Genomic DNA, 14,197 nt, shown 5'->3' on the forward strand with positions numbered 1-14,197 from the left:
CCTAAAGATGCAACAATGAAACTCATCATAACTCTTGTTTTATCACGTTTAGACTATTGCAATTGGATTTTATCTCTCATAAGCATGATAAAATCTCGCGCCTGCATGTCTCATACAGAATGGGGCACCTAAATTAGTAACAAGACAAAAGAGAATGGCCTATTCTGTATGAGCTGCACTGGCTGCCTGTCAAAGAATTATTTTTAAGATTGCCCTGTTTTTCTTTTAAAAGCCTAAATGATGAAGCACCTGACTGCATAAAAAGCATGTCAGAAATATATGTACCAAATAGGAATTTACAATCCTCTACTGATAAAGCGAAGCTTACTCTTAGAAACGATTATAATTATAAATTTTATGGCGGCTGTTCCTTTACTTACACTGGGCCCTTTGTGTGGAATGACCTGCCAAGGAGGATAAGAGAAGCAAAATCTATTGATAGTTTTAAATCATTGTTAAAGCACTACCTTTTTACCGTTACATTTTCATGATATTGATACACTATTACATTCACTGCTGCTAATGATATCATTGTGGTATACGTTTTATATATTTAACTTTTGTATATTTATTTGTAACGTGCATTGAGCATCAGACAGTGATGAAAATGTGCGATATAAATGCCATGTATTATTATTATTATTATTATTATTATTATTATTATTATTATTATTATTATTATTATATTTTTATTATTATTATTATTATTATTGTTGTTGTTGTTGTTCTTGTTATTGTTATTATTATTATTTTCATGATCATTATAATAATTTTTCTTATTATTATTATTGGTTCTTTTTTTAACTATTGTTTTTCAATTTATTTCATCATGCTGATGAAAAACACTGCACATTGCTGGAGACGCTAATATGGATTGATCATGATTTGTGGTTGTTATGGCATTATATATCAGTGCATCCCAAACTCATTAGATTTCCAAAAAAAGATTATTTGTATGATGGTCATCTGTGGCCTTTTGATGTTAAAGAATGTGTGGGGTGTTGTTGATTCATGAGATTAAATATTTTTTAAAAAATTATGATGTGATTTTTAAACGTTCTATATATTCTTCTTGTGTCAATTAGTTCAATTCTGAGACATGCATCATAATGTGATTGTGTCAAACAGAAATTAATGCTTTGAAGACAAATATAATGAAACAAAACCCCAACAAAGAATTTTCAAGCTTAAAACCCTTTCTAAACCTACAAAACAACCCCCCCCCCTCTAACACCTCAAAACAACCCCCCCCCCCCCCCCCCCCACCTCCAAAAGAAAAAAAAACAAACAAAAAAAACTCTCCAAAGCAAACAAACAAACAAACAACAGCAGCAACAACAACAACAAAAAAAAAACTGATAAAAATTATGGGACAGTCGCTATATCAAATTTAGAGAGATAGAAGTAGGGTCTACTCGTATCTATTCAAGATAATTCTATGTACATTTATCCTTGTTAGATGCTATTTTATCTTCATTAGATAGCTTATGATTTTATTTGACTTTTTTCCAGAATACTTTTCAACTAAAATGGATTGATATGTGTCCTATCTGTTCAAACATCATGGAAGATCATTAGATTATGATCTGAGGATACTGTGTGCCAATTTGATTCTATTCACTGTATCAAACGCGGATATATCAGATTCAAAATGGATATGAATAATTATTTTTATGAGCAAACTCGAATCCGCGGGTTTCCTAAGCGATTCAAGAAAATGCCAGAGGATCTTCCTGACAGTCTCAAATTTGCTCATCTCAATCCAAAGGTTAGTGAAATTACAATATTTTTTCATCATAAACTATGAAATGTGGATGGTATATTACTGGTTGTGGCTGAGATGAGGAGGGCTGTGGGTAAAAGCCAAAACACTGCAACCAGAACAAGAGAATTACATGCCACTGTATGGGGATGGATAAATTGATGAAGATGGCTACAGGTAGTTTAAAGGAAAATGCATGAATCTTTCATCGATGATACGCAGAGACAAGTTGCTGGTTAGCCACTTGTGATTTTAAAGTTATTGTTTTGGGGTCATGACTTCCCATTCAGACTACGTAGCCCATACATTGCAGTTTCCAAATGCATTAAGTCTTTGCTTACCATGTACAGAGGTGCATCTTGTACATTTTATTTAGATTAAGAATATATTTTCCTGCACAACACAGAGAAAGTAACCTCAATTTTCATATTTGAGGCTATAAATTAAATTACCAGTATTGAGTTCATCCCAACACATATCCGCATTAACACAATAGTTCACATATAGTACAGCTATGTGTTATGGTGGTATGACACTCGCTTTCGGATCAGAAGGTCCTGGGTTTGAGCCTCGCTTGGCGCATTCCAATGCTCTTTACTCACATTCTCTCACCATACTCAGGTGTAAAATGAGTACCTGGCCATTAACAGCGTTGTCACTGTTCGAAAAAAATTGTAATATCGCCTACCAGGCATCATGTCCCATCCTACATGTTAAGTGTTGCTGTTGGCCAGGGACCCCTTGTAAAGTGCTTTAAGCATGTTTAGTAGATTTTGCTCTATATAAAAGCTCAATAAAAACCTGTAAATTTCTTGAGAGGTCAAAGTGAGTCTATTGGATTGCTTGACCATTTAATTTTAAGATGTACAATACTGTTTCAGCAGCTTCCTCCCTCTTTGAGATGTACTGTTAAATTCTCCATGATATTATTTTATAATGATTGTGTATAATGTCTATTACGATTTTGACTCATGTGTGTGTGGTCAATAAATAGCAACTTTCCATTCTTCATCCAGGTGGCTGCCTATCTGGCCAGCAAAGAAAAGCAGAAGCAAGAGGAGGACATGTTTGGGGATGGACTAGGAAAGAAAAGTCTTATGCCAGAAATTAGCCAGGTAACCAGTAATCTTTTGCTATAGAGACTGGATTTTAAAAGTGACTAGATTTTTTAAAGTAACAAAGACTGTTTTTGCAAATTAAGGGTGTCTGAAATAAAACAAATGATAGGTTTGCTTTTTATATTCAGCGAGAGATAACTGACAGATAAAACCATCGTTGTATTCCCTCCTCAGCCCCCCCCCCCCCCCCCCCCCCCCCCCCTTTTTTTTTTAAAGTGGTGGTAGAGGATTGAGGTGGAAGTGTATTTTTTGTACGATGGTTCGTTCTTTGCTTATCTGAACGCTAATCCTATATATTCTACTATTGAAATTATTTTTTAAGAATCTGTATTTTCTTATATTTTAACCAGATTTTCTTACTGTTTTTATCCCTTGACAAAAGAAAATGGACAAAACTGTTTTGCCTCTTTTTCATTGCTTGTGTTGTTGTAAATACTTAAATTTCTTAAACACAAATTCATTTAATTGTTTGTTTCTGGGTTTTTTTCTTTTACAATGAAGAGGCTTTTAGGACGCTGCGGTTAATTTCACATTTGTATCTGAAAAAAAAAATTAGAAAAAAATTAAAACTAAAAGGAAGGACTTGATCAAATATTAAAGGTTTTAAAATTACAAGAAATTTTCAAATTTTTACCAAAACAAATTATGTCGCTGATTATATTGTTGATTATTATCATGATGATAGTAATGCATTTGCAGTAATTTCGTGTATTTTATGTTGTACAAATCATTTGATATGATTTTGAAATGCATAATTGAAAAAAAATGATTAGATCATAATAAATTATTTATTTACACTTGCATATGTTATTATTAATAGCTCTTACTGTTGTTTTTTTTTCATTATACAGGCTTTTACAGCTGTTAAGAACAGACTAGACTCATCTTTGTCAAACGATGAAGATTCTCAACGATACCTGTTTGAAGAGGCTAGGGTTAGTGCAGCTACTATTCTCCAACAGCTGAGTCGAATCATCTACTATTTTGACAATATTTGTAATCACATTCCTAAGTCATTAGAATACCAGGTGAGAGAATAGCTATTTTTAATTTTTAAAGACTTCAACATTTTTAAGAAGATATGAAGTGAGTAGAAAAGTGCCAGAAGACAAATAGAGAATAAAAATTTTTTTTCGCGGCGGTGGTGGGGTTTGAACCTGCGACTTATTGGTACGACAACTCCGCCTGGCAGGTGAGAGCGTGGCTCTACCGTGTGAGCTATCCACGAACACAAAAATATTCGTTTCAAACTCAAAGTCATTTCTAGATCCCTCTCTCACCCACTTCTTGAGACCGCCGATTCGTTCACCACCATCGCGAAGTAATTTTGACCAGCAGTTAAGCTTAATAGCCAATATTCTCATCACAAACATATAACATAGAAACGATTGAGACATTGAGTATGCTCCGGTGTATGGGGTGAATTTTTAATTCAGAAAAGTGAGTGGAGCAGGCACTTATGTTGGTAACAAGAAGATATGAAGTGAGTAGAAAAGTGCCAGAAGACAATAGAGAATAAAAAATTTTTATTCTCTATTGTCTTCTGGCACTTTTCTACTCACTTCATATCTTCTTGTTACCAACATAAGTGCCTGCTCCACTCACTTTTCTGAATTAAAAATTCACCCCATACACCGGAGCATACTCAATGTCTCAATCGTTTCTATGTTATATGTTTGTGATGAGAATATTGGCTATTAAGCTTAACTGCTGGTCAAAATTACTTCGCGATGGTGGTGAACGAATCGGCGGTCTCAAGAAGTGGGTGAGAGAGGGATCTAGAAATGACTTTGAGTTTGAAACGAATATTTTTGTGTTCGTGGATAGCTCACACGGTAGAGCCACGCTCTCACCTGCCAGGCGGAGTTGTCGTACCAATAAGGTCGCAGGTTCAAACCCCACCACCGCCGCGAAAAAAAATTTTTATTCTCTATTGTCTTCTGGCACTTTTCTACTCACTTCATATCTTCTTGTTACCAACATAAGTGCCTGCTCCACTCACTTTTCTGACTTCAACATTTTTAAGGCGCACTAATCACTAAATGACTAAATGTGCTCAAAACCCTTTACAAGGGGTCCCTAGCAAATAGCAACACTTAACATGTAGGATGAGTCATAATGCCTGTAAGGTAATATTACAATTTTTTTTCAAACAGAGACAGTGCTGCTAACAGTCATGTGCTCATTTTACAACTGGGTATGGTAAGGGAATGTGAGTAAAAAGCCTTTTCCAAGGACTCAACTATGTGCCGCTGAGAGCAGGGCTTGAAAAAAAATAATAATAAATTGAGCTTTTATACAGCACAATATCCATTAAACGTGCTCAAAGCACTTTACAAAGGTCCCTGGCCAACATTTTACACCTGAGTACCATGAGAGAATGTAAGTAAAGAGCCTTTTTGAAGGACTCAACTATGCACCGAGTGAGACTTGAACCCAGGACCTTTCAATCCAAAGGCGAGTGTCATACCTCAAGACCACATTGTTGCACACATAATTAATGTACAAACATAAGCAGATAGATAAAATAAAGAAGGTTGACTTTATCTCTCCTATAGGTAAAATAATATGCTCCTCTGGTTTATTATGAGAAAACATTGAAAGAACTTAGATATCCATCACAGTCATCATTGCCTTTTTCACCCTGGGTCAGGGTATAGGCCACAGACAAACAGTTTCCATCCTTCTCTATCCCGAGCAAACTTTTTTATCTCATTCCAGGTCTTACCACTTCTCTGTATATCAGCTTCTTTAATTCTTCTCCATGTTCCTCGTGGCCTTCCCCTTGATCTTCTGCCCTGAGGGTTCCAGTCCAATACTTTCTTTGTTATAGTTGAGTCATTCTTTCTAAGCGTGTGTCCAATCCACCTCCATCGTCTTCTTCTTATATCCTCTCCCACTGGTTTCTGCTGTGTTATTTTCCATACTTCTTCATTTTTTATTCTATCCATCCATTTTATTCTGAGTAGCTTACGCATGCACCTGTTTACAAAAATCTGTACCCTCCTTATACATGCCTGTGATGCGTTCCAAGTTTCACATCCATACAGTAGGACAGACTTCACGTTTGAGTTGAAAAGTCTTAGCTTTAGTTGAAAGGAGATATCTTTAGTTCTCCAAAACTCTGTTCAAAGATGTGAATGCAGCCTGTGCCTTTCCTATTCGTGCTTTCACCTCTGCTTCCGTGCCTCCATCCTTGTCAATTATACTTCCGAGATAGCAGATTGTGTCTATATCTTCGAGTTCCTGATCTTTTACTTTGATCTGCTCCCTTTGACGCGTACCTATCCTCAAGACCTTTGACTTTGCAGGGTGTATTCTTAGACCAATTGATTCCGAGAGGCTGTTTATAATTGTGGTTTTTGCTTGCATCTGGTCCTGGGTGTGGGACAAAAGAGCCAGATCATCTGCAAAATCCAGATCATCCAACTGTGTCCAGGGGGTCCACTGTATCCCATTTCTTCTCCCTTTGGAGGTTTTCTTCATTAGCCAATCAATGGCAAGGATGAACAGGAATGGAGAGAGCAAGCATCCCTGCTTGACATCAGTCTTAATTTCAAAGCTGTCAGTAAGCTGATCTTCATGTTCAACCCTGCAACTTGATCCTTCATACATTTCCTTAATGAGGTTTACTATCTTTTCAGGGAGTCCATAATGTGCCAGAATTTTCCACAATGTTGCTCTGTCAATACTGTCGAAAGCCTTCTCGTAATCCAGAAAGTTGACAATAAGAGGAGAGTTCCATTCTATAGACTGTTCCATTATGACTCGCAGAGAGGCAATCTGGTCGGTGGTTGAACGGTTTTTCCGAAAACCTGCCTGTTCGTCCCGCAGTTTAGCATCTGTTGCATTCTTAATTCTCTCTAAAATAATACGGTTGAAAACCTTTCCTGGGATAGAAAGAAGAGTGATGCCTCGATAATTATTACAATTACTGAGGTCCCCTTTCTTTGGAAGCTTGATAAGATGTCCATCCTTCCAATCCTTTGGGAATATCCCGTCATTCCAGATTCTCTCAAATAGTGGGTGCAGGGCCTCAGCATTTCTTTCCGCATCAACTTTTAGAGCCTCCGGTGGAATCTGGTCTGGTCCAGCAGCTTTCCCCCTTTTCATCTTGTTAATGGCACCCACAATCTCTGCTATCGATGGTGGATCACAGCTAATTGGTAGCTCATTCCTTGCAGGCAAAATTTCTGGCTGGTTGTCTGGTGGTGGTCTGTTCAGAAGGCAGTTGAAATGTTCCCTCCATCGTTCAGATTGAGCCTCTTTTCCAAAAATAGTTTTCCCATCTTTGTCTTTGACTGGTACCTCTGGTTTCCCATATTTTCCAGCAAGTGTCTTGGTAGTTTGATAAAGGATCCTCATGTGTCCTCCAGTCGCTGCTGCTTCTGCTTTCTCTGCAAGTCTGTTCATGAATGCTTCCTTAGCTATGGCTCGATACTGCTCTTGTGCATCCAGTCTTGAAGCCCTTGTTCGGCTTGCATTCACTTATTCCTTCCTTGTTCTCCTCTTTTCAATAAGGTCCAAGGTGGTTGGACTTATCCATTCTTTATGTTCCGATTTCTTTACCCCCAATACCTCGTGGCAAGTTGTTATGTAGACTTCCTTGATCTTTGCCCAATGTGACTCTACATCTATGTCCTCCTCGAGCTCAGTAAGAGGTTGGAATCTATTACTCAATTGTAGTTTGAATTCCTCATTCTTTTCCCCATCAAGTGCATTCACCTCGAATTTTCTTCTTGAATGTGATCTGGCCCCGTGTTTTCTGAGTTGGAGCTTAAGCTTTGCCAATAGCAGGTGGTGGTCTGATCCAACATCTGCCCCTCTCGTACTGTCACATCTTCCAATGAACGTCTGAATCTACGAGAGATACAAAAATGATCAATCTGATTCTCTGTCACACCATCTGGTGAGACCCAAGTTGCTTTGTGGATCCTCTTATGGGGAACACTGATCCTCCAATCACCAAACTGTTGACTGCACAGAAATTTGCAAATCTCTCACCATTATCATTCATTTCTCACATGCCATGACGTCCCATGATACCTTCATAGCCTACGTTATCCTGTCCCACTTTTGCATTAGCATCTCCCATCAATATGTTGATGTCTTTCCTTGGCAACTTGTCAATGACTTGTTGTAGCAGACCATAAAATGTATCTTTGTCCTCATCTGTTGCATCATTTGTTGGGGCATAGATCTGTACAATGTTCATGCTGATCTTCTTACTCCGTGTTGTAAAGGACGCCATGATGATCCTTTCTCCGCATTGTTCCCATCCTCTCAGTGACTTCTGGGCAAACTTGCTTAGAATTATTCCTACTCCCTGTGTATGAATCCCATCCCCTCTCCCTGAATATAAAATCTTCTCCCCAGACTTGAGGTGTTTCTGTCCGGATTGTATCCAGTGGGTTTCGCTTACTCCAAGTATATGCAGCCTGTATCTTCTCATCTCAGTCACAACTTGAGAGCTTTTTCCTGCTTCATACATGGTGCGAACGTTCCACGACGCAATTCGAAGCTGCTTGTTTGGCGAAGACGTCATCGGGTCAGCAGAGTCCTTTCGGCTTTGTCTGTTGTCCTTCATAAATTCTGTAATTCCAGAAACTCTTCGGTCGCCCAAGCTAAAAAAAGGATTTGGTTTGTCTGTCTGTGTTTCTGTAACGGTTTGAGTTTAACGGAAAGGGGTGTTAACCCTTTGCCAACCCCCAACCTGGAGGACCAGGTGACTCAAAGATGGGGGAATCACACACCATTAGTCGCCTTTTACGACACGCTGGCTTGGCGTTGGGCTATTCTTGACCCTCTCAGTTGAGGGACCCCGGACACCACACGGGGGATCCATCACAGTGCACTGCTATAAATTAAGCGATTGGGTTTACTTTTTTTTCTCAGGTAGCGTTCAGCTTTCCTTTAGCCTTACACTTACATCATGCATCACTGTTGTCATCAAGAGAGCAGTAACTATGATCCAACTTAAAATGAAGCACAGAGGTCAATATGGTAATTAATGTCAGTGAGGACCATAATTGCTACTCTTCATTACAGTTGAAAATACCATCGTCCACCTCCTCTTCCTCCTAAATATCATCAATCTCAATCATCATCAAGCATTTCCATCATCATTGTTGTCATCATTGTCATCAATATTGACAAAATATCATCATCATTATCATCATTCACCATCATCACCATCATGACACCTTGTCACACCATCTTCTCATTGACCACCAGCTTCTGTCCAGCTATTCTGAATTGACCGTGGATGTCCAAGTGGTCCCCAGAGAGTGGCAGACAGCTGCCATGAAGGAGGCATATTTACGAAGACTGACGGAAGTACAAAGTGATGAAGAACCTGAAAAGGTGAGAAGTAGTTTGGTACATATTTAGACTTTAATCTATGATCCGATGTAAACTTAGTTAGATGGTGCATAATTTATATTTGTAGTTTTGTTTTTTCACTTCACAATACAATTTAAAGAGAAAAAATTCAACAAATATAATCATTTCACATTCCGCCTCCTTCTTTCTTCCCTCCCCCCTCTCTCTTCCACCCCCCCCCCCCCCCTCTCTCTCTCTCTCTCTCTCTCTCTCTCTCTCTCTCTCTCTCTCTCTCTCTCTCTCTCTCTCTCTCTCTCTCTCTCTCTCTCTCTCTCTCTCTCTCTCTCTCTCTCTCTGTGTATGTCTTTCTCTCTCTTTCTTTCCTTCTTTGACTTGTCCCTTGCTTTTGATTTTTAATCTTTACATGTAATTTGATCTCGGCTCTCTTTTAAATCTCAAACTAATAATATTATATCAAGCTTTAGATAGAACTAATCTTATTGTTGATAAGCAATTTTTTTGTCTAGATTTTTTTCTTATTAAAGACATATCCGCATCATTCATGTGTGTTTGTCTCACTGAAGCTTTTTTAATGTCAGCTGGCATTACTATTTAAAACTTTGGCAGGCGGAAGAGCATTGCAGCGTCATCATTGAATAGTGGTAAGGTACCCTGTTCTGTAGAGAGTCAAGTGATCTTGATCTTGATCATCAACAATTGGGTGACAATGAACGAAATGTCTGGTCCTGTCATTGTTGTGAGGCACCTAATACATATTACATCACTGAATTCAGATGTGAACAAGTACCTGGCAATAAAAGTAATTACGGATATTGTAAGGCACTTAACAGATGTGTTGTGTTATATGAAATTGAAATTTGGTTCCAGATGACTTGCTGGGGGGAATAAAAATGATGCACGTTGAAGCCTAGGATATGTGACATATGTGTATGTGCCATATTTGACAAGTATCGTTATGATATAACACTTTAAGGAAATGATTATATTGGTCTTTTTACAGGGTGGTGGTGGTGCCGCAGAAGATGGTCGTTCATCTCGGGCACACTCTATAACATCAGAGTCAGGCCGCAACAAAAAACGTCTGCTCTCCAAGGGGACAGGTGGTTTGCCAGAAATCGTGGAAAATAATGAGAATTCCTCAGATGGGAGAACAATGAATCCTAAACGAAGTGACAGTCGTGTATCACTTGCTTCTAGGAGGAGTAAAGACAAACAAAAACCTGATCCCAAAGGTTGGTGCTTCTTCTTTCATAGTCTTTTATATTTTTTTTTTTTTGTTTTGTTTTAAAAAACATTTGGGGGGTCATTTGATTATGTGTGTGTGTGTGTGTGTGTGTGTGTATGTGTTTTTCCCTTTTGCAATAATAATAATAATCATTATTATTATCAGCATCATCATCATCATCATCATCATCATCATCATCATCATCATTATTATTATTATTATTATTATTATTATTATTATTATTATTATTATTATTATTATTATTATTATTATTAATATTGATATTATCATTATTATTATTATTATTATATATTATTATTATATTATATATTATTATTATTATTATTATTATTATTATTATTACAAGATAATTTACAAATTAAACAGCAGATAGGCATCGATTTTTTTAAAGATATCCAATTATAATTATACTTAAGGTAAAATGTTGTTCAGTAAACTACAATACAAGGCTTTATAGGAAGCTAGTCGTCATGTTAAGGTTATGGGATTAAAATGGTAAAAGTGTGTGGCTCAAGGATGTGGAGCCACATCTTGTCACCCAAATTGTGGCGTTGAATGCAATGAACAGCAAATTCGGGCCCACAACGTTTTGAGAAAGGCACTTTGCATACATTAGCCACTCGACAAAGATATGAATGAGTACCTGGAGATTGGCAGTGATGATACTGTAACTGACATTGAAACTCCAGCATTTTGTAGAGGTATTGTTTTAGAACCTATTTGAACCTGAGTCAAAGAGACAATCATTGGAATGGCGACACCCCTCTTCCCCAAAGACCAAAAACTTCAAAGCTAAGAGAGCTATGAAAATTATGCCAAAAGTGTTTTGGGACATTAGAGGTGTAATCCTCGTTGATTTCCTACCACAGGAAGCCACTGTCAACTCTGAACGGTACAATTGATTGATTTCTTGAACTTACCACTTTTTGAGGGCAAAAATGTGTTGCAATTAACCAAAGTTTGTTGCAATTAACCAGTGACTTTTATATAGAATTAATTCTGTTTCTTGGAAAATGTTACGACTATCCAAGTTGCGATTATCCGGAGTGGACTGTAATAAGCAGAGTCCCATTACATTTTGACTCACCCTTGTAGCTAGTATTGCATTCACCAAAGAAATTCACAAGTCTGGCTTACCAGACATTGATAGAAGATATACAAGGAAAAAAATATCGTCTTTCAAAAAAGTATTAATTCATCTGTTTCCCTCTCTGCATAAGATACCAAGCAGGGCCCAGGCAAAACCAAATAGCACAATTTCAAAACAAAGACACATTCACATGGAAGAGGAAAATGATGTAGGGGGAATCGAATAGCAAGGCTGTAGGCAGATGAAGTTATTGTCTCTCTACAGGGTCTAACCCCCCCCCCCCCCCCCCCCCCCCCACCTTTAGGGGAAATTTCACTCACCCCATATAAACGTGTTTTAAAATGCCAAATCACAAAAAAAGCATTCATTTTCTGTAAATATATACATTAAATGAGAAATGAATTCAGAGACTACTCAATATCATTTCTTCCTCTTATTCTTTGTTAAAGAAAAATATTTTTTACTTGATTATTTCCTGTAACAAAGGCAACGAGGAAAATATGCTGATACAGATGTTTAATTTAAAATGGCAGTAATATTTTTTTTCGTAGACGGATTGAGGTGGATTTTTCATCGGAGGCTCAGAACATAGTCTAGTTTTATTAAAGTTTAAAAGTTTATTCAATCTTAGGCTTTCGCCCATAAATCATACAATTTGATGACAACATACACGAAAGTGGGAAAAAATGATAAATGGAACCAAAAGATAAACTGATACCATTAATAACCACAAAAAATACAACAATCGTAATACACCAATCCGTAAAAGGATAATAATAGTAATGATAATAATAATAATAATAATAATAATAAATAATAATAATAATAATAATAATAATAATAATATATGATGATGATGAGATGATGATGATGATGATGATGATGATGATGATGATGATGATGATGATGATGATGATGATGATGATGATGATGATAATAATAATAATAATAATAATAATAATGATAACGATAATAACAATAACAATAATACTAATAACAATAATAATATTACCGTCATCATTACTACCACCACTATCATTATTACTACCACCACCATTACCATTATCACTACCACCATCACCATCATTATTACGTTTCCAATCAGTTTTTCTCGTTTTTAAAGTTTTTAAAAAAATTTAATACCTATCATAACAGTCCTCCCTAATACTACGGAAATTCCGTAGAACGAATTTTCGGCTAAAACCCGAGCTGTATATGATACAGGTTTTTAATTAAATAACATTTCTTGAAAACTAAGTGTGGTCCCAGAGCTATCACATAAAGGACTTAAAAACATTTCCCCCCACGTATTATAAGGACAAGCTGGCAATATTATTATCCCTGAAAACTACGATTTTTTAAAATTAGAATAAAAACTAGCTTGGTACCAATGTCTTCCTAGTCAAACACTTTATCTACTGGACTAAAAGTGCATATTTAATATTACATTAAAAGAGTAGGTGCCGATCTTATAGACAGCTCCAACTATTTTCAAGAAGACTTTACTTAATGCTTTGTTTCAATCAGCTGCTATCTATAATCTCTTAATTTTCGATATTGTAATAAATTTCAGGGGTTCTTTGTCTGTGGGGGGAATGGGGGGGGGGGGGGGGGGGGGGGGGGGGTAGTGCCACATTTTAATTTCTTTTTTTACTATACTGATTGACACAATTTACAAAGACCCCTTACATTCTGTTGGCTCTTGATTAATAATTAACATTAATTAGAGACACCTAAATACATTCCATTTTCACGCCTTAGTAAAGCCCAGTCTTGCGTGTCTATGTTTTTGTAGAACAATGGGCTCCTGGCTTCACACATGATACGGGAATGATTAATGACTATGTCATACACTTCACGGCATAACGATTGTTTCTGGTTCTCGTGTTACTGATCCCTGTAATTTGAGGCTATCGATCAAGTTAAGATATCGATGTTAAAACAAAGATTTAAGGCTAATCAAAACGAATCTAATGACCTTTGATTCTTTCATGGTCATGTGGAAATTCAAACAGTGAAAAAAAAAAAAAAATCAGACAAATGTGACCCACCGGTCCAAACCGATATTATTCGCGGTGAATTAGACCCCGAAAAGTTGATTTTATGTTAAAGCGATCAATAATATTTTTTTTGAGTTGGAGCTTTTTCGCACATCAAGGAACGATATTCGTGCCTCATCAAGCATAGATTTAAATATTAAACTAAATCTCACATAATTGATATATATATATATATATATATATATATATATATATATATATATTATATATATATATATATATATATATATATATATATATATATATATATAGTTTTAGCATCTAATTCACCCCAATTTCAGGCTTGATTTGAGGGAGTATGCAAGAAACGTAAGAAGAAGATCTGAGAGTTTTAACACGATCCTCATTAGCTGCCTAGACTTATTAGTAAAGCTAGTCACAGGGTCTGATTCCGTTCGAGTGAAATAATTTTGATTTGGCCACTATGCGGTTAACTGTAATTTGAATTATTTTTTTTAAACAAACAGAAAAAAAAACAAAAAAAAAAACAAACAAACACAACAAAACAAAAGCAAAAACAAACAAACAAACAAAAAACAAAAACAAAAGACCAAGTCAACCCTTTGATTGTGAAGCTAA

General features: G+C 36.6%; 1 protein-coding gene across 7 annotated transcripts in view; it reads left to right on the forward strand.

Annotated features, from left to right (window-relative positions):
* LOC144974888 (uncharacterized) overlaps nt 1-14,197 on the forward strand; it is a 50,890-nt gene that overhangs the window by 728 nt on the left and 35,965 nt on the right. For all 7 annotated transcript variants that reach the window (XM_078918347.1, XM_078918348.1, XM_078918350.1 and 4 more), the window contains exons 2-6: nt 1,513-1,768; nt 2,779-2,877; nt 3,732-3,908; nt 9,115-9,243; nt 10,223-10,454. In XM_078918347.1, coding sequence (XP_078774473.1) covers nt 1,652-1,768; nt 2,779-2,877; nt 3,732-3,908; nt 9,115-9,243; nt 10,223-10,454 — 754 coding nt within the window. In that variant the 5' untranslated portion in view covers nt 1,513-1,651. The remainder of the gene's footprint in view (nt 1-1,512; nt 1,769-2,778; nt 2,878-3,731; nt 3,909-9,114; nt 9,244-10,222; nt 10,455-14,197) is intronic.

This window comes from Berghia stephanieae, chromosome 6, assembly GCF_034508935.2.
Source record: "Berghia stephanieae isolate SIO BIC M18660-M18661 chromosome 6, UCSD_Bste_1.3, whole genome shotgun sequence".
Classification (NCBI taxonomy): domain Eukaryota; kingdom Metazoa; phylum Mollusca; class Gastropoda; order Nudibranchia; family Aeolidiidae; genus Berghia; species Berghia stephanieae.